The sequence below is a fragment of the Misgurnus anguillicaudatus genome, chromosome 25 (assembly GCF_027580225.2).
Source record: "Misgurnus anguillicaudatus chromosome 25, ASM2758022v2, whole genome shotgun sequence".
In the NCBI taxonomy this organism is placed as follows: domain Eukaryota; kingdom Metazoa; phylum Chordata; class Actinopteri; order Cypriniformes; family Cobitidae; genus Misgurnus; species Misgurnus anguillicaudatus.
This window is the reverse complement of record NC_073361.2, coordinates 32,477,716-32,500,115: the sequence shown is the minus strand read 5'-3', so window position 1 is coordinate 32,500,115 and position 22,400 is coordinate 32,477,716. Positions and strand designations below refer to the sequence as shown.

The 22,400-nt window shown below is 36.8% G+C and overlaps 1 protein-coding gene and 1 long non-coding RNA gene across 2 annotated transcripts; one reads left to right on the top strand and one right to left on the bottom strand.

Moving 5' to 3' along the window:
- Positions 1-7,338: 7,338 nt before the first annotated feature.
- LOC141362092 (uncharacterized) lies at positions 7,339-9,030 on the bottom strand. The gene is made up of 2 exons (XM_073863889.1): positions 9,022-9,030; positions 7,339-8,886 (listed from the first exon to the last, which is right to left on the bottom strand). Exons 1-2 carry the CDS (start codon positions 9,028-9,030, stop codon positions 7,339-7,341), a joined length of 1,557 nt encoding a protein of 518 aa, XP_073719990.1.
- A 1,022-nt stretch (positions 9,031-10,052) lies between these two features.
- On the top strand, positions 10,053-13,644 carry LOC141362075 (uncharacterized). Its single transcript, XR_012368054.1, has 3 exons — positions 10,053-10,402; positions 11,630-11,689; positions 13,364-13,644. It is a non-coding gene; the product is annotated as an uncharacterized lncRNA (long non-coding RNA).
- Positions 13,645-22,400: the final 8,756 nt, after the last annotated feature.

Below are 22,400 nucleotides of genomic sequence, written 5' to 3'. Positions count from 1 at the left end.
ACTGTACAGTGATTGGAAGCAAAAATTAAAGACATACATAAAGCATCAGCAAAAAACATATCAGTGTGTTATTTTGAATAATTTTGACAAATGTGTCAGTATTTAGTTTAAGTCTATTTGAGTAAGTTTGTTAAGTAAAACATACTAATAAAAGTTAGTCAAATTCCTCGGGTCCCTGTTAAACCAAAACAAAATAGTTTAATTCTAAAAAGCTATACTGTAAACTGAGGGTTACCACTCAGAAGTCGGAGTATCTGTGACACAGGGTCTGAGTGGTTAATGTGGCTCTGTTGACCTCTGCTGGTAGATTCTGTAATTGCACCATCTGTTTCTAAAAATAGAATCTCTTTTCTTCAGGCCCGTCACCATGGGGGGCATTAGGGGGCCATACCCCCCCAGATGACACAAGTGCCCGCTAATCTTATGGTCAAACTTCTTATTGGAGGTAAAAAAATTACATGAATTTACTCACTTTCATTATGTATGAACGCTCTCGTGCTCTCTTGGTTAATAGGCACCCTCTTTAGTAGTATTTAACCACAGAAAACATACTATTGATTTTTACAATGGTAACTTAAAAATGATCTTTAAAATTTAAATCAGATCATTTAATGCATTGTTACATTAAACGTAATAATACAAAACATAATTATATGAAACAAAATAATATTTAGAATAAAACATTACCAAAATAGCCCATGTAATCCTTTCTTAAGGGCGATTTATAGTCGTGCGTAGATCCTACGGCGTAGCTACGGCGTAGGCTATCCGTAGCCTGTGCGTAGCTCTGCGTAGCCTGACGCGCACCTCACAAAATTTCTAACAGCGCGTCGGCTCTACGCGGACCGTAAGCGCTGTGATTGGTCCACCAGAACCCCTCCCGTCAGGTAAAAAAACTGCGTCATAGGTATTTCCGTTTGAGACGATGAAAACAAAGATGAGCCAAGTTGAGGAGTGATTTAACTCAAACTGAAACATAAGTCGCTGTTTATTTACTTCCATCATTGCTGGTCTTCTCAAATTATACACAACAAGTTGCTATTTCTTCTTCGTTTGTGGGTTTACTTGCTTAGCTTCTTCTTCTGTGACGACTTCTGCTGCTACTGTGGTTACACGCGTGATTACTGGCAACCAGCGGTTTCGCGTGTGTTTGCACGTCGACGTGGACGGCGACGCACAAGTATAAATGAAAACCGACGCGGAACCTACACCGTCGCTGCTACGCCGTAGGACCTACGCACGACTATAAATCGCCCTTTAGACTCACCTAATTATTTATTCAAAAACAACAGCCAATGGCAAATCACCAGCAGCAAACCTTTCAAAGTGTTTATGTTGTATCAGACATTCTGTTTATTAAAATAAGAGTTTGGTTGTAGTATGGTACATAGTTGATATAAATGAAAAGATGTTTATACAGTAAGCATACAGTATTGCAGGTGTATATGTCAATTGTTGGCGTTTTTTTTAACTGTAGTAAAGCCATGGTTATTTTTCGTTAGGGACAGGTGGTTATTGTTGGTTACTGTGCCATCATTAGCTCATGTCTAAGAAAAACTCACGCGCAAAAATCAACATTAGAGGAAAGATTGAGTTGAGATGTTACTCCTGTGACCCGCTTTAAGGTGATTACACTTTTATATGCCTGGTGTGTTTTTAAGGTCACTATGAATCTGAAGGAGTGAAAAGGTATTTTCAAGTTGTACTAGCCTGCCACCTATTGGATAAATATCCAGCCAAATCAACAAAGCAGCGTAAATCAGAACTTTTAAAACAATTTAAAATATAATTTAAAATATTAGTATAACAACGGATATGCCTATCAACACGAATTGCATAAATTTATGCCATGATTGCGTCTTGATGCTACATACCAATTATCACGCAAATAAGACAAAAGGGAGGAGGAGTTTGAAAAAGTAGTTTTTTAATTTTTTTTTAAATTTTCAAAATGGTTGATGGTCAAAATGGCAGATCAAAAACATTTAGCATTGTTTGATTAGGAATGCACCAAGGAAGCTAACAAGACCACTTTAGACTTATAGCAGTAGATATACAGTCAGGTCCATAAATATTGGGACAGAGGCACATTTTGTGTTATTTTAGCTGTTTACTAAAATGTATTCCAATATTATCCATATTGGCTTATAGTGCACACTCTCTCTTTATTTTGAGGGTATTCACATCCAAATTGGCTGAAGGATTTAGGAATTACAGCCTTTAATGTGTAGCTCCCCATTTTTAAAGGGGTCAAACGTAATGGGACAGTTGACTTAAAAGCTGTTTTATGGACAGGTATTGTCTATTTGTTAAATAATTTCCTCATGAATGACAGATGTTAAAGGGCTGGAGTTGATTTAAAGTGTGGTGATTGCATTTGAAAGCTGTGGCTGGGAACCAAAATCATTCGGTTCAGGGACATATCCATGCAATTAATAAAGACCATATTTAGGCTTCAAAAACACAACAAATCCATTAGAGAGATAGCAGGAACTGTACTGAACTGTAAGCCAACATTCATAATATGACTTTAACTGGAATACATTTTGGTAAACAGATAAAATAACACAAATTGTGCCTCTGTCCCAATATTTATGGACCTGACTGTAAGCAAAAATAATTTATTTCATATTTTAAGACCACTAGGTGGTGCTGCGACAAAGCTGTGCTTTCCCCTTAAATCCTGACTGCCATCACAAGTACCAAGTGTTGTGTTAATATGTGTCTTTGACCCCCCGAACTGATTTTGCCAAGTGAGAGATGTCCTCAGGGCAATATATTGTGTTGACCCAAGGACAACATTTTTCTAAATAAAACCTAAACCCACCTCAAACCCCAACCCTTACCATAACCAAACCCTAAAATCAGAGAGACATGATAAGAGAAAAATAATGGTCTAGAAACAGCTAATATTGGTTGTAAGCTTAAACTTAAAACAAACTGTAAACTTATTTCTGAAATCTGATTGGTTGATTAAAATGATGTCCCAGGGTCAACATAATGTTGCCCTGAGGACGTCAACACTTGGGAAAATCAGGAGAGCCTTTTTGACCCATAATTAATATTGCTATTTCCCTGACCATCTTGAGCAGGTGTCTCCTGGTCCTGGTGAGCTAAAGGCTGTTTCTCAATTCCAAGAACGCAAAGAACGGACTTGCGTTCTCGTGGAGATCGGTCTTGCCAGGCAAGAACGAACTCAGAAGGTCACGAGAACACAGAACTCACTTGTGAGAAATGAGATGTGTGCGATCTTACTGTTGGTCACCTGACCTCCGCCAATGTTTGCTGCAAGGACTTCTGGGGCGTTAACGCGATTAAAGCGCGCAAGTCTGCACTCGATGCTTACTTCATATCAAGAACACATCCGGGTATTTCCATCCGTCCTCTGTACCTGCATTCTTGAGAATTGGAATTAACCTTCGACAGTTAATGGTGACGTACAGCGAGAACACAAGGACGCAAGATCGCTGAAGAATGCATATTGAGAAACAGCCACTGTCCTGTAGATTTTAGCTCCAACCCAAATTAAGCACAGGTGAAGCAGCTAATCAAGGTGTTTAGGGTCGTTTGATAATTACAGACAGGTGTGTTGGAGCTGGGTTGGAACTGAAGTCTGCAGGATGGTAGCTCACCAGGATCAGGGTTGGAGACACCTGATCTAGGGGTGGTAACAACTGGATTTGTCAAAACAAGTAGTACTTAGTAGGATTACATGACATTATGACATAATATTTTGAACAGTGCAGCATGATTTAAAACATTTACTTTTTATAACTAAACTTTTTATTACTTTTTATAGCGTAAAAAGAGATCAGATGTGCTTCAACAGTAAACACTTTTAAATCTAGATTAAAAACACAACCCCGGATTTCCACCGACTGCGGAGCGGCTGCAGATCGGCTCCGCTGCGTTACGGCTCTGCACTCCGCCGTCCGCCAATACCCACCAGATCCATATTTGTTGCAGAGCGGCTGCATGCTGAAGTGACGAGGACCCATGAGGTCTCGCAAATTCACGTGATGATCGCGCGATACCTAGTTCTGTCTCTGCACATTATGCCGTTGAATTATGACGTTTTTACAAACCAGCCCAGATCACAACTCGAGATCTCGCGTAGACAGAGCAGTACATCAAATCCATCCAAAATTAAAAATAAGAAGGCTGCTAAAACCATTTATTCATGCTCTATCTTTAATGTATTTATTTCAAACTCCCCTGGCTCTGTTCTTGTCTATTATTTGTTGTTTCTGTATTAATGACTTTATTTGTGTGTGTTTGTAATGTTTGTATTGCAAAGATTTAATAAAAAAACACGAGTTCTCGTGAATTCAGGTATGATCACGCGATAAAGTCATGGCTCCGCCCTGCGGAGCTGTCCGGCATCCGTCAAAAATAGAAGCTCTGCGAATTTGTGCCGGAGGGCTGCGGATGGCCGGAGCTGTGACGGATTCGGAGCGCAGTCAGTGGAAATAAACACATTGACTTGAATGGAAACCGATTGACTCTGCCACCGTTCCGCAGCGGATCCGCAGCCGTTCCGCAGTTGGTGGAAATCCGGGGTAAGTCTGCATTTACTGAATGAGCGCTGTGCTGCTTCACACTGACTGCATGTTGAAGGGATGGTTCACTTTGGAATGAGAATTCTGTCATCGTTTGCTCATCCTCGTGTTGTTCTGGGCCTGTGTGGGTTTCTTTTTTCTGGTGGGCACAGGGGAGGATATTTTGGGAGGTGATGGTGGGCACGCAGCGGTGGGTGGCCGTGGACTTCCATGGTAGGAATAAAAAAATATGATTGAACTTATTACCATCATTTAACAAAATATTTTCTTAGTCATTTATCCAAATACTTACAAAATATTTTTTCCTACTATGGAGGTCTATGATTGCTTGCTGCTGTGTGTTTGCCATCATTTCTCGGGGTATCTTCTTTTGTGTTTGTCGGAAGGGGGGGATTCGTTCGGGTTTGGAGCAGCGTGGGGATGGGTGGATGGTGGCAGGGTTTTTCCTTTGGAAGTGAACTATCTTTAACTCAAGTATTTTAAATTCTCATATATCTTTGTTTTTATTGTGATTTTATCGTGTATTTCTTATTTTTACATTTTCTTTTTTATATACTGTTTTCTCATTTCTGTGTAAAGCACTTTGAATGACCTCTGTGTATGAAATGTGCTATACAAATAAACTTGCCTTGCCTTGCCTTGCCTAACTAAACCCCTGGTCAGAGCCTGACTCCACCCACTGGGAATATTTGAAAAATGCAAGAAAAGTGGGCAGATCCCAACGGAGATAGAGGGGACGAACTAAGCTCGTACCAAGTGTGTGGTGAGATAGTAACAAAGGGGTGATGAGCTTGAACCTGCTTACGTCACGAGTCATTTTTTGGACCCAACATACAATAGGAAAATTCAACTGCAGTAGCCACCGTTCAACCTGAAGAGGGCAGCACTCATTTTTACACCATATATTGTGGTATTGAAACACTTTATATCAAATGTCAAAAAACTTACTACAATCAATGAACAGCACTAATAAAGCATCATTCTTACAGATCATTAATTAAAAAAGTTGGTTTAGAGTTTAGTTACTCTTTAAAAACACAAAAAAAGGAAAAACTGTAGAAATACATAAAACATAACAGACAGCATGTATGTGGGGTCCAAATGATTATAAAATGAACAAAATGATGTTTATTTGGAAATGTAAAACGCAGAAAGATTTCTATGAGGGTTGGGTTTAGGATTTGGGTTAGGGGTAGATGTAAGATACAGTTTGTATGGTATAAAAGTTATTCAAATGGAACTAAGGAAGATATGTAGCGCTCCAACCAAAAAAAGTGTACTTAGTTATAAGTCCATGTACTTCAGGTGCGTGGAGCCAAATGAGTAATTGAGTAAAGAGAGTGGCTAGCCGCACACTGATCCACTTGTGACAAAAAGTCTACAAAAACATAATTTTTTATTTATAAAGTGCAAAGTGCAAGTGAATATAAAAACAGACAAGGCGAGTACGTTTCAGCTCTTGCTTTCCTCAGTGCTCGATTGACAAACAAGATTCACCCTTTTTAACAAGTCAGTAATTGAGGTCAATCAGCTGAAAGCAATTATCTCAGGTAAGTAATTTGTAAACAATTAACTCAGGTCAGTGATTACCTCCTTAATCACTTAAGCAAAATTCACAACCAGTTACAACAACACTTTGAAGGAAATATGAGACATCACCTGTAGAGAATATTAGAGTTTTACAAAAAACATGATAGTTCAAGTTCTTCATTCATACCCTCAGGAAATAAAGATTTCAACTCAAAAATCCAAAAAGCCTCCCTTTGGAGTAATTTTCTGTCTCTATCACCACCTCTCCTGTGGGGGAGAATCCTCTCGATGCCCAGGAACTTAATGTCAGCTGGAGAGTGGTTAGCAGACTTGAAATGCCGAGAAATTGAAGATGTATCATCCTGTCTTCTAATAGCACTACTGTGTTCAATTATTCTTGTGCGTAATGCACGTGTAGTTTTGCCAACATACAGTTGTGAACATGGACAAACGATGATGTAAATCACATGTGTGCTTTTGCAGGTAATCAATTGTCTAATCTTGTATGTTTTTAGTGTACGAGGATGTGTGAATGATTTACATTTAACATACTTAGTACAAGAAGAACAGTTGTGACATGGGAAGTTGCCTTGGGCATCGATGAGAGTGGTTGGAGGCGAGATATGGGTATCAGCATGAACCAGTTTGTCCCTTAAATTAGAGCTCCTAGAGAAAACACAAAGTGGTTGATCATTAAATATGTTCAATAGTTGAGGATCACTTTGAACAATATGCCAATGTTTCTTGATGATGTTTTTGATATCATTGCTCAAGGGACTATATGTGGATTCGCCTTGTCTGTTTTTATATTCACTTGCACTTTGCACTTTATAAATAAAAAATTATGTTTTTGTAGACTTTTTGTCACAAGTGGATCAGTGTGCGGCTAGCCACTCTCTTTACTACATAAAAGTTATTCAAGGAATAAAAAGTCATTAGCCACAAAACTTAATGCAACCCTATTAGAACCATAACCAAGAAAATAATTAAAAAGTATTTTTCTATTTTCTGTTTTGCAAAATGATGTACATGCACATGGGCTATAAGTCATTATATTTGAATAGCTATGTTTGATTCTGTTTCGAAGTGTTTCAGTGATGATTAAAAGGATTTTAGTTCCTAGGTTATGAGCCAAAGTTCATTCATTTCAGTTCACCAGGTGGTTATGTCCCATTGTAAGCACAGCTCCAGTTTATTTGAATGGGGATGAAACGAAATTTCTAGCATACCAGCAAATGTCTCTTGTTAACTATCCCTGTAATATTGTATATCCTGCTCTCTTTCTAATGCTCTCCAGAGCTTTAGCTTTTTCAGGTTCATTGATTTCCTTCAACTTCTCAATGAGAAAATCAATGTGCAGAAATATGAAAAGAGATTCAGTGTTCAGTGCGATCATCTCCAGAGACTCCACACAGTGATAAGCTTCTATCACCAGCTTGATTTTCTCTTTCTCTAATTCCTGTAGTTCTTCCTTCAGCTTATTGATCACAGACAGACGGTCTTTCATTTTGTCTTCATATTTCTTCTTTAGATCTTCATAAGTCCTCTTCTCAATCTTTGTCTTTGTTACATATATTTTGCCTTCTTTGATGTGTTTGGTGTAGGGACATTTATTTGTGCACACTGTGCAATTATCATTTTTCATCACATCACACCATTTGAGATTTATCGCACACCAGCATCCAGGATAGTGACAGTTCTCCTCACAGACGGTGCAGCACGTTGCCTTTTTAGCTACAGCTGGATCAATATCAACTTTTGTTTTGTAGAACACTTCAGTTTCAAACTCAAAGTTGTTGTTTTCATTGACATCTTTCTTCTGTTTCTCCAGAGCATCTTGAGTTTGTTTCAGCTCATTTTGCTTTTCTTTCATCTTTTGAACATGGGATTGTAGTTTGGAGATGTTTGGCTCTAACTGTTGCCGTTTCTCCAGAACGTCTTGAGTCATTTTCAAGGTTTTTGTTTTTGTCATGTCAAGAAAGTTAAAAAACTCTGTAATTTCTCTAAAACTGAGATCCCATGCTTGATCCTGGATTGTTTGTTCTTCTTCATCAAATGTTTCTCCCTGACAGTTGTTAAACAGAAAATAGATCGGCTGATTCTTCTCATCTACAGCACACTTGACTTCAGCTTCTTTGACGGCTGTCAGGGCATTTTTAGGAGAACTACCATCTGAGTGTGTGAAGAGTAACACAATGTTATCAGCAACATCTTTTCCTAATAAAGACTGAACAGAATCAAACATTTTTTGCTGTTCATCAGAAAGGCGAGTGTAAGATGAGTGACACACTAAACACACTGCATTGATTTCATGAGGCCCATCTTCAGATGTAAATAAGTTAAGCAAATCCCTAACAATCTTTTGATCTAAGCTAGTATCACAGGTATTTCCATATCCTGGTGTATCAATGATTGTTAAATCAAGTGAAGTCTCTTGTATATAAACACCATAAACAGTGACATCAGAGGTTTGACTGTAAACTGATTCTGTGTTACTCTGATCATCTGTGATCTCAAACCAAACTTTGTCTTCTCTCTTAACACCACAGATGTAGTTGATCATAGTATTGATGAGAGTTGTTTTTCCAGTGCCTGTTTCTCCCACCATCAGTATGGTTTTATGAGCTTTATTTGTGTCTCTTTTACCAAAGGTGATTATTCTGTATGACTCAGATTGATTCAGATTATTTGTTGTTTGCAGACGATATTGAGCAGGATTTCCATCCTTAATTAAGATGCTTTTCTTGATGAGTTCATCAGTGTTGCACAACTGATTGTCTAAACTCAATGTGTTTTCCTGTAAACACAATACAAATTAACAAATATGGAGTTTATCCTTTGCTGCTCCACATGTAATCAACATTTTAATGTTAACATGCTCACTGTTGATTTCTTTATAAATGACAGTTGGGACAACAGACAAAACTTTTACTTGCCCCATTGGGCCAGTGCTGTACCCAGGGGCGGTTCTAGGGTCAGTGGATATCCGGGGCTTAGCCCAAAGACATCCAAGCATGTGTCAAAAATACACTTTTAATAGCTAAAACATGATAAACATTTTCTAAGTGGTATTATTTTTGCCAGATTAACTTTTTAATAGTGCTTAATAAAATAACAATGTTCCACTCAGTTAAACTGAGAACACTTTACACTGATATCAAAGTAGTTGTTCACCTCAAAATGAAAATTCTGTAATCTTTTACTCCACTTCTTGTAATTTTAAACCTGTATGACTTCTGCAGAACACAAAATAATATATTTTGAAAAGTAACCCTAACACTACTCCCCCATGACTTTGACTAATGTAAGTCAAAAGGGGGGCAACAGTTTTTTTTTTACATATTGGCTCTTTTTTTACTCTCCACTTAATTCATTGTTCCTTTATTTTATCCACAACTGTTCTCTCTTTAATATACACATCTTAATTTTTCTTGTTGGATTTCTTTTTAATGTCATATTTTCCCCCTTTCACACTCATCTCTTATGAGATAACTTTATATTAAAACTTGGCACTAAACTAACACATTAAATACCTGAGTATGAATGTATTAATGATAATAAATTTTTATAATAAAGTTTTTGTTTTGATTTATTTTGGATTTTTTTAAGTTACTGACTTGACTTGGTTATGTTCAATCTCTGTAAGCACAGACACAGCAAGCAACATAATGATATTTACTTCATACAATTCTTATATTGAGATGAGGGAGCTTCATATCATACAGTCTTTTATTTTTTGCACCTTTCTCCTCATCTTTCCTCTTTTCTTAACCTGATGACTCTATATTTAATCCGTGGTTTAGTATGTGTTACATCTCCATCTCTACAGTATATGAGATGTTGCTATAAGCTGTGACTTGGCGTGAACTAACCCCGCGGAGCTCTGTGAGTAACAGCTGAGTAACCCCACAGACAGAGTAACAGATCATCTCTAGACAAAAACTCCAAAGTCCCGACCAGGCCCGTCGCGACAAGGCAAGCAAACCAAGCAATTGCTTGGGGCCCCGGAATTTTCTAGGGCCCCAAGACAACGACTGGTTGAGAATAAATGCAACGACAAACTGTGTCCCTTTGATAGTCAATGCAATGCTGTAAAGTGCAATGACACTGTTATTATTGGAATTCCCCTCAAGGGGGCCCCCTCTCAGTACTAGTCGCTGACAACAGACAGCCAGCCAACCAACCAACCATGTGATCTCTGCTGCCGGCAAAATACAAAACTTAGGCAGTCATCATGAAGCGGATTTATGCTTCTGGAAGCCAGAAAAGAAAGAAGAGAAAGGAAGAGGAGTATAAGAAAAAACAAGTTAGTGGTAAGTAATAATTTACATTGGATGAAATAGCTCTACTTGTCTTGTGCAAATGATGTAATTTTGCAGCAGGTAGGCAGTAGCAAACATCTGTTTATGTTAGCTATACCTGCCTGACGGCAAATGCTGCTTGTTATGAACAGTTAGTCAACTTTTTTCTCGAACAAACGGAATATGGTTATATACTGTAATATGTTTTTTAACAAGATAAGGAAGACGCAGATCTGTTTCAAAATCGCTGTTGAATTCCATGACGTTGCTGTAGCTTTGTAATAATGAAAGTGCTAATGAAACGAACTATTCCACACCGTGATAATCTATTTAACAAAATAATGTATTTACCAAATGGGGTTAGGAAAACCACACGATAAATTCTGTGCATCAAACAATAGCTTGGGAAGTTTTTAAGCATTGGTGGTTGTGAAAGCAGCCGCATCTCTTATACATATCAAAATATGGAAATGCTATTGCTAACATATCTTTTCTGTAACACTTTATAATAACCATCATTAATAGATGGTAAATTGTTAGTTATTTAATCTTTAGTTATTGTCATTTAACTGTTAGCAAACCGATCGTTTTACTTAATAAATACTTTGTAAACAATCTATACGTTATTTACCAGAAAGAGGCAGAGGAACATCATTTTTTCATAACTTATGTGCTATAGTGTCAGGATATACAGTAGTGACAGTTTATTATGCAAATATGACATAAGTTACCAATGGATTTTGAACAGTTACTTTATTCTGTGTAGCAATGTTTACACTGTTACAAGTACAGTATCAGGACAACCCACATGTTTCACTGGTACTGTTTATTAACTATTTAACAAAGTATTATAGTCATTTGTTGCAACTTTGTCTATGTTTATAGACAGTTTACAAACCAACTAAGTTAGTAACCCTTAACAAAGTGTTAGGAATATTTGGTCCGTCTATCTATGTAATGTTTATAGATGTTTTAAAATGGTTTCTTAAAGATCTACATGCATTTTTAATCATTACCCGATACCTAATATATTATATGATAGATATGTGTGTTACAATAAACTGTTAATTTACAACACTACTAATAATTAGTCATTTAATTATAATTTCATTGTTTGTTAACAGTAAAAAGACTGTTTGCTAACAGCTAAATGACAATTAAAGATTAATTAACTATCAATTTACCATCTTTATATGATTGTTATTATAAAGTGTTACCATCTTTTCTTTCTCTCTCAAGGTGCTTTGCTTAAATTTCTCAGCGGACAGGCTCTTCCTAAAGATACATCCACTGATGAAGGTAGAGTGAATTTCTCTCACTGAGCTGAGCTGTTTATAGTGACCTCTTTCAATATGCAAACAGTGAAATGGTGAAATGTACTTAAAGTGTATGTTGCAGGTTAACCACCACTGTCGATTAATGGGTACATAAATCACTCAAGATATGTGTATAATTTTTAAAATGTCTCAAAAATGGTCTTAAAGACCACTTTTTTTACGTTTTTGGTATTAACGTTTTTTTTTTTACGCAATTCTGCGATGACGTCACGTTGGGGAGAAGTGGAGAAAGACTCAGCCAGAGTCATAGAGATAGATGAGACATTTATTGCTATTTAATACTTACGTATATAATTTGGAAATCATATATACATCGTAGGAAATATATAATGTGTTATACTGCAAAGTTACCTTGCTAATTATTATTTATGATATATGTGGAGATAAATAAAACTTCGCAAATCTGCTGATTTGATCCATTCATGTCCTGACCACCAGGCTAGAGATTTTTAAAAAACCTTAATCCACACTTACTAGTCTATCAAATAATATCTCAAATATATTGTTTTGTGAAATAAAAGGATGCTTTGTTTTATTGTTTATGCGATTATAACGAATCACACGATCATTTTATGCAGCAGCAGTCAGCAGCTGCAGCATACTCGGATCCGACCGCATACATACTGTAATAAACAGGCGTTCGGCGGCTTTTTACATCACGACAGACTATGCCAATTGAGGAGGAACCGCTCATTGATCACCGTATTTTTATAAATCCTGTACATGTTTGGACCTGCCGAACAGGTTGAGCACTTTTATATACTTTATTAAGCAGAGAGGCTGCACAGTTTGACCAGCGGTCTGCGGAAACCGGCGCACATCACGCCGCCAGACGGTGTTGCTAATATAACTCGAAATGTATAGCTATTATCACTATTACCCGACTCTCTCGATTGCCATTCCGCTACTGTCTGTAAGAAAGTGAGTGCGTTTGGGTCGCTGGTCTCCGCGAACAGACGTGACGTGCTTCACTCACCTTCCAGGATTAGAGACATGCTGCCAAAACCGTTTGTGCTGAAGATCGCATAAAGTTACACCCATTTCAGGCAGGATCATGGACCCCCTCAAGCCAGCATGCACGAGTATGTTAATTGTTTGTTTACTTTCTACACGAAGATATGCTAACGTTAATGCTATCTGGCTGTCTGCCTATCTCTCTATACTAGCCTATCCATCTGTCTGTCTATCTATCTATCTGTCTGTCTATCTGTCTGTCTATCTATCTATCTATCTATCTATCTATCTATCTATCTATCTATCTATCTATCTATCTATCTATCTATCGATCTATCGATCTATCGATCTATCTATCGATCTATCTATAATCTGCGCTATCAGAACTGTACTTTACTCGTCTTTCTATAGTCATTCTCAATGCTCTCAAGGCGGCTTTGGTCAATTCTCTCCCCAGCGTGACGTCATACAGTGCGTTGTGAGGGAAAGGAGAATCATTGCAAATTGCTGTACTTTTTCATACTTTTTCGGGTTTTGTGATACCCAACAACATAAAATACAATGGATAACAGTTTAAATGTTTATTATCAACAAGCAAATTGCACAAATTCGTTGAAAAATTTTACCTGCAAAACGCCCTTTAACAGGTAATTTCAGATTTTTTTTCCAATTATTTTCCCAGCTACACCATCAACATCATCCTCAACATCAACAGATGCATCACTTCTCAGTGCTGATGTTTCCTCTATAGCACAAGGTACCACAAGCTCTATAATTATAGCTGATATCATGCCAAGCCCAAAGTTTAAACTGATAAGTGTGTGCTGTCATATTGTTAGAAAAAAAAACATTAAACTGTAAACCTTAAACTGTATGGCTATGCTGTGGTTCCTGTAGGCTTTGCGTGCGTGTGGGGGGGCCTCCATGTCCATTTTGCTTGGGGCCCCCAAATTCTTTCAAACGGCCCTGGTCCCGACAAGATTAACTGATTGCATTGTGGCAATGATATGATTGACGTGTGGTGCATATGAGCCATTTAAATCCGATCACGCGTTTACTCGCCTTCACAGAGAGCGCGCTCATGGTTGCGTAGCAACGAAAGACGCGCTACCTCCACTGATCTATATAAATGACTGGATTGCGCATGACGTCACAACTGTGAAGCCACCGCGCCGCCATGTTGGTATACCCAAACGTTCTATTAAATCAATGGACGCGATCAGATTTTAATGATAAAACATCACTTTACTAGTCTTCGTTTTTATATCTGAAGTTACCCTGCACATTATTACAACACAAACGTCCTAAACATGTACATAGTTATTTACTGAAAGTTTTACATTTTAGTTTTTAATCAGTTATTATACATTCATCTTCATAACAGATCAGCAGACAGACCGCAACATATTTAGTATTAATGACAAACGTGCTCATTCTGAAATCTAAATAAATAATCATACTTTGTACCGTATGTGCATGCAATAATTTGTTGGTTTTATGTTATCTAAACTTACAAGTTACCTAAACTTATTTAGAGAAATAACGCCGACCGTGTAGCTGAATGTCAAAAAAAACTTTATTTATACCCGTGTCATTAACAGAACACAGCAGACACACTCACCTTAACGTTTTTTTATAAATCCATTTTCCTGCCCGATTAAAGCATAAACATTGAAAATAACACCAGAATTAACAGTTAATTTACGTACACATATCCTAAAATTAATCTTGCGTGACTGATACGCTGTAAAGCGGGTGAATTTAAAACATGATTTTGAATGGAAGTCAATGACGCTGTCTGCCGGTTGGGTATACCAAGATGGCGTCTCGAACTCTGCGCTGGCTTCACCTCACGCTGTTACGTTAAGCGTTCTATGCGCAATCCAGTCATTTATATAGATCAGTGGCTACCTCTCACGCGCTTTGGAAGGGAAAAGAAAGGTCTATAACACGTGTTTTAAACCGCTTACATAAATAATCAAACAAGCAAGTTGACAGTTCCTGACGAGAGATTTACAGTTCGGCTGTAATAGAAAATATATTAAAAGATTAAAATTAGTGACGCGCATTATAACAATTGGGGCTTTACAAAATGGATCCGGGGCTCAAGCCCCGCTAGCCCACCTCTAGCGCCGCCCATGGCTGTACCGTCATGTAAGTTAATATTTGCTTTTGGTTTTATGCCTTGCCAATTTAAATATGTAATAAATAAATATCTAAATAAAATAAAAATTAACTAATTACTAAAATCATTAAACAGCAAACTAAACTAGAGACTTGTTTAATGATAACAAACCACAAGTTATGACCCCCGGTTTTATAGACAAGGTTTAAGGTTTGTCCTAGACTAAACACATGTGTGAGTTGTCTCGACTGAAAATAACTGCACTGACAGATCTTAAAATATGCCTGTGCCATATATTTGTCTCAAGATACACACCAGGGCCCGTATGTATAAAGCCGCTCAGAGTAAAATTTTAGTCTTAAGTGTGTCAAAATTCTTAGAATGACGTCATTTTACTCTTATTCTTAGACTTAAGAATAAGTTTGATTTATAAAGCATCCTAAGTGTTAAGACTAGGTCTCAGCTCCTAAATTATTTAAGAGAGCTGGAGAGGTCTCTTAACCTAGTTAAGAGTAACAAGAGGGCAGCAGAGACTGGAGATCATGCACTTTACAACAAAGATTTTGTGGAATTACTTTTATTTAAATGTATTTCTATAGCACTTTTGACAAATCTCTTGTTGCATTGTTGCAGAGCAGAAAATCTACAATAAATACATGTTAGTAGTATATAGACAGTAGATAGGAATTAATATAACATGAAATATAAAGAGCATAGGGTTTTTTATACAATGTATATTATATTACACAATATAATATGCTGTATAAGATGTATATTAGTGAAACTTATTCAAGTGCTTGCATGGTACCAAGAAATTTTATGGGATTATCAAGACAGCAATGGTATATACTTAAATGTATATACATTTGAATAATATACACTGTAAAAAGTTAAAGGAACAGTATGTAGGATTGTGGCCAAAACTGGTATTGCAATAACAAAACGTGTGGCTAAAACTGGTACTGCAATCACACAGCTGGTGGCCAATACACAAAACGACAACATAAACATCAGTTGAGGGCTGCAACTCCACTTTTTAAATGACAATATCCTGGCCGGACCACTACTGTTGTGAGTGATATAAGTATTTAAAATGAAAATGATTTCTTAATGTCTAATGACATATCAAGGCCATTTAATGATTAATTGATATAAATTTCTTACATACTGTTCCTTTAAAGTTGGATCAAATTATTGATGATGCCTAAAAATGTAATGTTTTTTCAACTTAAATTTCTCCGTTTAAGTCAAATAATTAAAGTTAAAAATGTTTAAATATTAGTTGTTACCAGAGGTGGAAAAAGTACTAAAATATTGTACTCAAGTAAAAGTAAAGTTACTTTAATAATATTTTACTTAAGTAAAAGTAAAGTTACTTGTCTAAAAATCTACTCAAGTAAAAGTAAAAAGTAAGTCATTTTAACTTTACTCAGAGTAAAAGTTACTTTTTTACAGCGGGAAGAGGTGGAGGATTCTAGTATAGTTCAAAAACGACAAGGGAATATACATCTCAAACTAGTTGTTTTTAATTGTAGGAACATCTTTACAATTAAAGTGCAATAACAAAAAGTTAATAAAATAAAAAGCTTTTTTAAAGTAAAAAACATTTATGGAATTGTTTAATGATTTTTACATGTGAGTTATGCATTTTTGAAGGTGGTCAGCAGCTAGTAAATGCAATCACTATAGTAAGGTTGTAATTGATGTATTGCTGGTAACATACATTATTTATTAAACTATATATAGTATAAATGAGCATATAATGAGATGAGTGCCATGTCTATATACATTTGACACGTTTATTATCTTCTTACTTTCCTGACCTGGGTACCTGATGTCAGACCTCTCTCTCTCTCTCTCTGCAATGTCTAATGACCTGCGCATTCTCGAGGACGTTTTGAAGTTATGTTTGACTTGACGCGAAGCTGCTAGACCTCGGAAGATAATGCGCATGGTATTAAAAACGCGTCGTGCAATTTCGTACTTAAGAGCATGAATCCTACCTTTCATAGAAATGAAACACTCGCTTCGCGTCAGTGAAAAGTGGTCGCTTAAATATGACCAGGGGTTTCTTTCATAAGATTTGAACTGAGGCGGGTCTGCATTAGCGTGTGCCTGTCTCGTCCGTCTCCATGGTTCTTTCTGCGCGTTCCCCCGGGCCCCGCCCATTTACATCCGTTGCGCCTCTTTATCACCTTGCTTTTTAAAATATTTTTTTACTCAGTAACGGATATGATTTAAAATGTAGCGAAGTACAATACTTTAAATAAAACATACTTAAGTAAAAGTAAAAGTACAGATTTTAAAAACTACTCAAAAAAGTAAAAATACACAAAAAAACTACTCAATTACAGTAACGTGAGTAAATGTAATTCGTTACTTTCCACCTCTGGTTGTTACCAATTGAAGTTTTTAAGTAAAGTCGCTTTTACATTTTATGATAGGTAAATAAAATACCATAAAATGTAAATAAAATCTATAAAAAAGTGAAGTATCTACAAGATTGCAGTGACATCATTACATGTAAAGTGATAATAATAGAGTATACAACCCTGACCCAAAACATAATGTTAGCAATGTTAGCAGTAAGCAAGCCAAAGGTGAAAGTGACAAAGATGGCAAAAATTACAATTGTGTTTAAGTGGAGAAATCCAACTTAACTTGATCATTTTGTTCAGGCTTGATCATCAAAGTATTTTTTTTTAAGTGTTTGCAAACTTTAGTCTTTTCTTTATAAACAGCTTGTGAGTAAAATCAAAATGATATGATTCATCATCTTAATTTTTTAAATAGCATTACGTTTGTATATTTTAATAACATGTTGAAACTTATCAAAATGGTGCAAAATCGTGTAAAATAAATGCATGTGCTTATTTGTAATATTGTTAAACATTTCGTGAAGCAAATTTAAATTAAAATATTTAAATACTAATATAATTTGAATGTATTAATGATTCATGTATGGTGTCAGATGCTGCTGTGACTGTATAACATTGCCGGCTTTCTATTGGCTGATTCAGAGGTTAAGGGCGGCCATTTTAGGTTGAAATCATTGTAGTCCTCAGTTTACAGCACTTAAGTCAGCACTTAAGAATGAGTCTTACACTTTACTGAAAGTTGCTTTCAGCTTCTTTATAAATGTCTCATAATCTCAGACTGGTCCTACTCCTTACTAAGAATTTTTTGACCCTTAAGTCATAGCTTAATACTTTTCTTAAGAGCATTTCTGAGATGTTTTATACATACGGGCCCAGGGCCTGTATTAATAAAAAATCTTAATGCAAAAAGTAGCTCCTAGTGACGCAATTCTAAGAAAATTCTAGAAATGTGGGCGTTTACTCTTAAAATTAAAGAAAAAATCCTAGTAAAGAAAAAAGTAATTCAGAAAGCATCTTAACCCTTAAAAGAGGTCTTAATGTCAAAATTGTTAGGAGCACGGACGAGGACTTTTAAGAGGCTTAAGAATTTTTTTAGCAAATGGAAAAGTGGACAAAACACGAAGAGGGAGACAAAAAATGTCGCACACAATGCATGACAGTAAGTTAATAACATGCAACTTATTAGATTGTGCAGGAATCATGTTTGTGACCGATCTTATTACAGACATAATAATATAATATAGCGTCAGCAGTGTTAATTTTGGCAGCAAATTCTGATTTAGTCTTAGTCTTAGTCTTTTGAATAACACACCATTTAGTTTTAGTCTTATTTTAGTCATCTGACATCTTTTAGTCTTAGTCTAGTTTTAGTTGACTAAATATCATAAGACTTTTAGTCTTAGTTGAGTCTTAAGTTCTTTTGTCATTGGAAGTATCCTCAGTCTGATATGGAATGGTATTAAGGTTTGAATATGCAATACAGACACAGATTTAATGGTTGTTGTAGAAAACACGTATTTTATTTTATTCTTAATGTCAAAAACACTGACCGTGGCCATAAAATAAGCAGCCCGCTCTACCTAAAAAATATACATGGTCCCTGAAAAAGATATGCATTCTCCCTAAATGACATGCATGCACACACAGACACACATGCGCGCAGACACACAGACAGAGACACACACAGGCACTTACGCAGGCATGGATTAACGCACGGGCCTACTGGGCCAGCAGGGGGCCCTGTCAAATTTACTGTGTCTATTCTTTTCAAATAAATGTTTTAATTTTATTTTCAGTAAAATTGTGTTAAATATTGAGGAATAATGTGTTTTTTTTTGCAGTTGCAAAGTATTAACTAGTAAATAAATCAAATAAATAATATTAATGTATTGCTGCGCTGTTGAGAGGGACATCTAGAGGCGAGTGAAAAGCATTGCGTAATATAAAAGTCACGCGCAGAAGACGGTTACTCAAAAATCAAAAAAAAAAAAAAAAAAAAAAGAGTTTAAAACCACAACCAAGTGGATCAATGATAAGAAAGCACAAAAGGATAGCTTTTCCTCACCCTGCCAGTCAGCAACTGTGAAGGAGAATGTTCATTTTCTCTAATGGCAAGCAAAATGTGTCAAGGACGTCTAAATTCAGTGTCTTTAATGGCCAGTGAATGCGCTCTTGTAGGGGGAATGGATTTTGATGATGTTGTGGAAGCGTTTTCTCTGAGGAAATCGAGAAAGATACCCCTCAGCTAAGGTAAATTTAAACCAACTTTTTTGTTCTAAGCTAAGGGGCTGGACACACAAAGCTTTTACACCCGCGGCTGGCGCATGTTTTTAATGGAAACTCAGCGTTTTTCATATAAGCAAGCAGCTAGCTGTTTTTTTACGCGCTGAAAACCGGTGCAGAGAGTTTAAAAATATTCAACTTTGAGTGAAAAGCTCCGCTCGTCAATGTCAGTTCTCACACGGTCGTCCAATTACAGTGGAGGAGGGGCGGGACATTACCACAGAAACCAATCGGCTCACAGCTGAAGTATCACAGCTACCAAAGCGCTCGGCTGAAAAACAGCTGGCATTCGGCATCCTCAAGGCATTTTCAGCCGCTTTCAAAAGTTTTGCTGTGTCCAGCCCCTAAATGCCTGTGATGAACGACAGTTTAACATGAAATGAAATGTCTCCTAAATGTAGAAATGTAAAATATTTATGGAATTTTCTCCTGTGATATGATTTGGAGAATCTTTTTGATTGAGTATGTTGTACACTATGTTGTATGTTGACAGATACTGGTGAGATATAAATAAACCAATTTGTGGTGTGAAAGTACAGAATATTGGGTGCATTCTCTCCCCGCTTATTAGTGCCATTGTTAATCCTGTAAGATGGGGCATACCGGCAGAGGCGAACCAACACTTGAGCCCTGTGCATACAGGTGCAACGCTGTTGCCCCAAAAATTGGTAAAGGGGGCCTTTGAGACATCAGTGGCCAGGGCACATCATCGCCATAATCCGTCCCTGCACTTACGCACGCACTTTCTCCAGTCATGTAACAGCACAACATCTACTATAATAGTAACATTACACATTTCATTCAATTTGAGGACATTGAATATTTATACTCAGTATTAATTCAGACAATCCAATGCAATCAATACAGTTCAGATGTGTATTCCTTTCGTTTCTATGTTATTCCAAGTTTAGCGAAAACACGGTGGTTTATCTGATAAAATAACCTTAGCGTGTTTGCTTACCTTCGCATGTATTTCTGAATGAGTCATCTTTACAGGCGGTCTTGTTGTCATATTTGAAGTGTGACAAGATAAGACATTAGCTCTGACATTTGTGTTGTTAATGAGACATGTCTTTGGACCGGGCATACTGCAAAACGTTAGCGTGTTGCTAACGAGCAAAGTCAACTGAAATCATCCAAAGCTGGGTAACTAAGACTGTAAAACTAAATATAATGTAAACAACCTGTTGTGAAAACGAACTTTGCCGCGGGGTTTTTTAAATGCCTATGCTGCCTGCTTCTGTTCTGCGTAGATCAACCTACCCTCAAAGATTCGCTCTGATCCCACAAAACTTTCCCCACAAAATGAGTAGCTCTGATTGGATCTCTTCTCCATTCGTCCCTCCTTAACATTTCGTCTTATTTTTATTCGTTGACTAAAGTGTCAGTTATATTTCGTTACAGTCTTCGTCATCATATCTGACTTTTATTTAGTTTTCATTTAGTTTTCGTCGGTGAAAAAAGGTTTGTTGACGAATATTTTTCGTCATCGTCTTCGTCAACTAAATTAACACTGAGCGTCAGAAATAAAAATAATCACTACATTAACAGATTTGATAACTATAAAAAAATGCAACTATGCAGCAAAGATGATTTAGGTCTGTTACAGACGTCTATAAGCAAAGTAATCTTTACTAAGTTTATACTTTATTTATTTTATATAAAAGTATACCTGTAATTTCAAATTGAATTATTAAATTGATTTAATAGATTTTACACTTAAAAGCACTCTTTTTCTTCCTTCTTGGACAACCAACCAATCACAGTTTTCAAAAGATTGTGTCACACGTAGCAACGGGGTCAACCACACCTCCTCACTAAGATAAAAGTTTTAGTTTTTTCCTTACTCAGAGTTGCTCACAGATCAGTCCCGAATCTTAAAGGCAGGGTAGGCAGGAATTATCTAAAAAACTTTTTTACAAGTTTGTCTAAACTGTCTTTATATACAAATGCATAATTAAAATGTAAGAACTCTGAAAAAGAGAGTATAAAACTCGAGTGTCTGTAGACCTCTCACGACTGTGTTAAACACAGTTAATTATTTCCATCCGGGACGAAAATTATGATTAGCTTGCTCAAATATCACTCACTCTCGCGACCATGGCTCCACCCATTGCTATGGGATCTGCCCAGACATGCGCACACCCGATTGATTTGAACGTGCACAAGGCAATAGGAAGAGCAAAAGTACAGCAGAGAAATAGCATTCAGAACTCACAGAAACTGCATTCACATCTTACAGTACCTGCATATCCAGTCAGCGAAGGCAAAAAAGGAATAAACGAAGCAATCAAGCGAGAGTAAATATCGCGTGGCTTTTCCTCGAGTCGATGATGCGGTAGCGGTATTGTCTGCGGTAGAGATGCACGGTTGGCGGTTACAGCCGCGGACTCCGCGGATAAACCGCGGATCGGGCGGATGACGTGACGAAAAATAATATTTTAATTAAATTCGGGCGGGTGGCGGATCGACTGCTTGTTATTAGCTTTGTTCTTTAAAGCATACGACCTTAAAGGTGAGCATATGTCTATCAAGGTGGCAGGCTCAGAAGTTCGCGAAGAGAACTGAAATGAGACGGTCTAGCCTTCAGAGGACCCATAATTTGGGTCACCTGTTGCACGCGCCCCCAGTAGCGCCCATCGCGCCTGTCAGCAATAAACAGCGGAGACATTTCTGACTTATTAAAATAAATGTGTAATCAGAAAAATTTGAATTTATTTTAGAAAATATGACACATTGATGTAGATTAAACTATTCAACAACAGTATATCAAATAATCAACCTTAGAAATATACGCAACATAAACCGAATAATATTAACACAAAACATAACTTATAATACTAAAACAGTGACAAGAAAAAGTTTTCTAAATACACTTTTATTTAATAAAGGTTTTAATTGTTTGGGATAGCCTCGGCATGTTAAGGATCCAT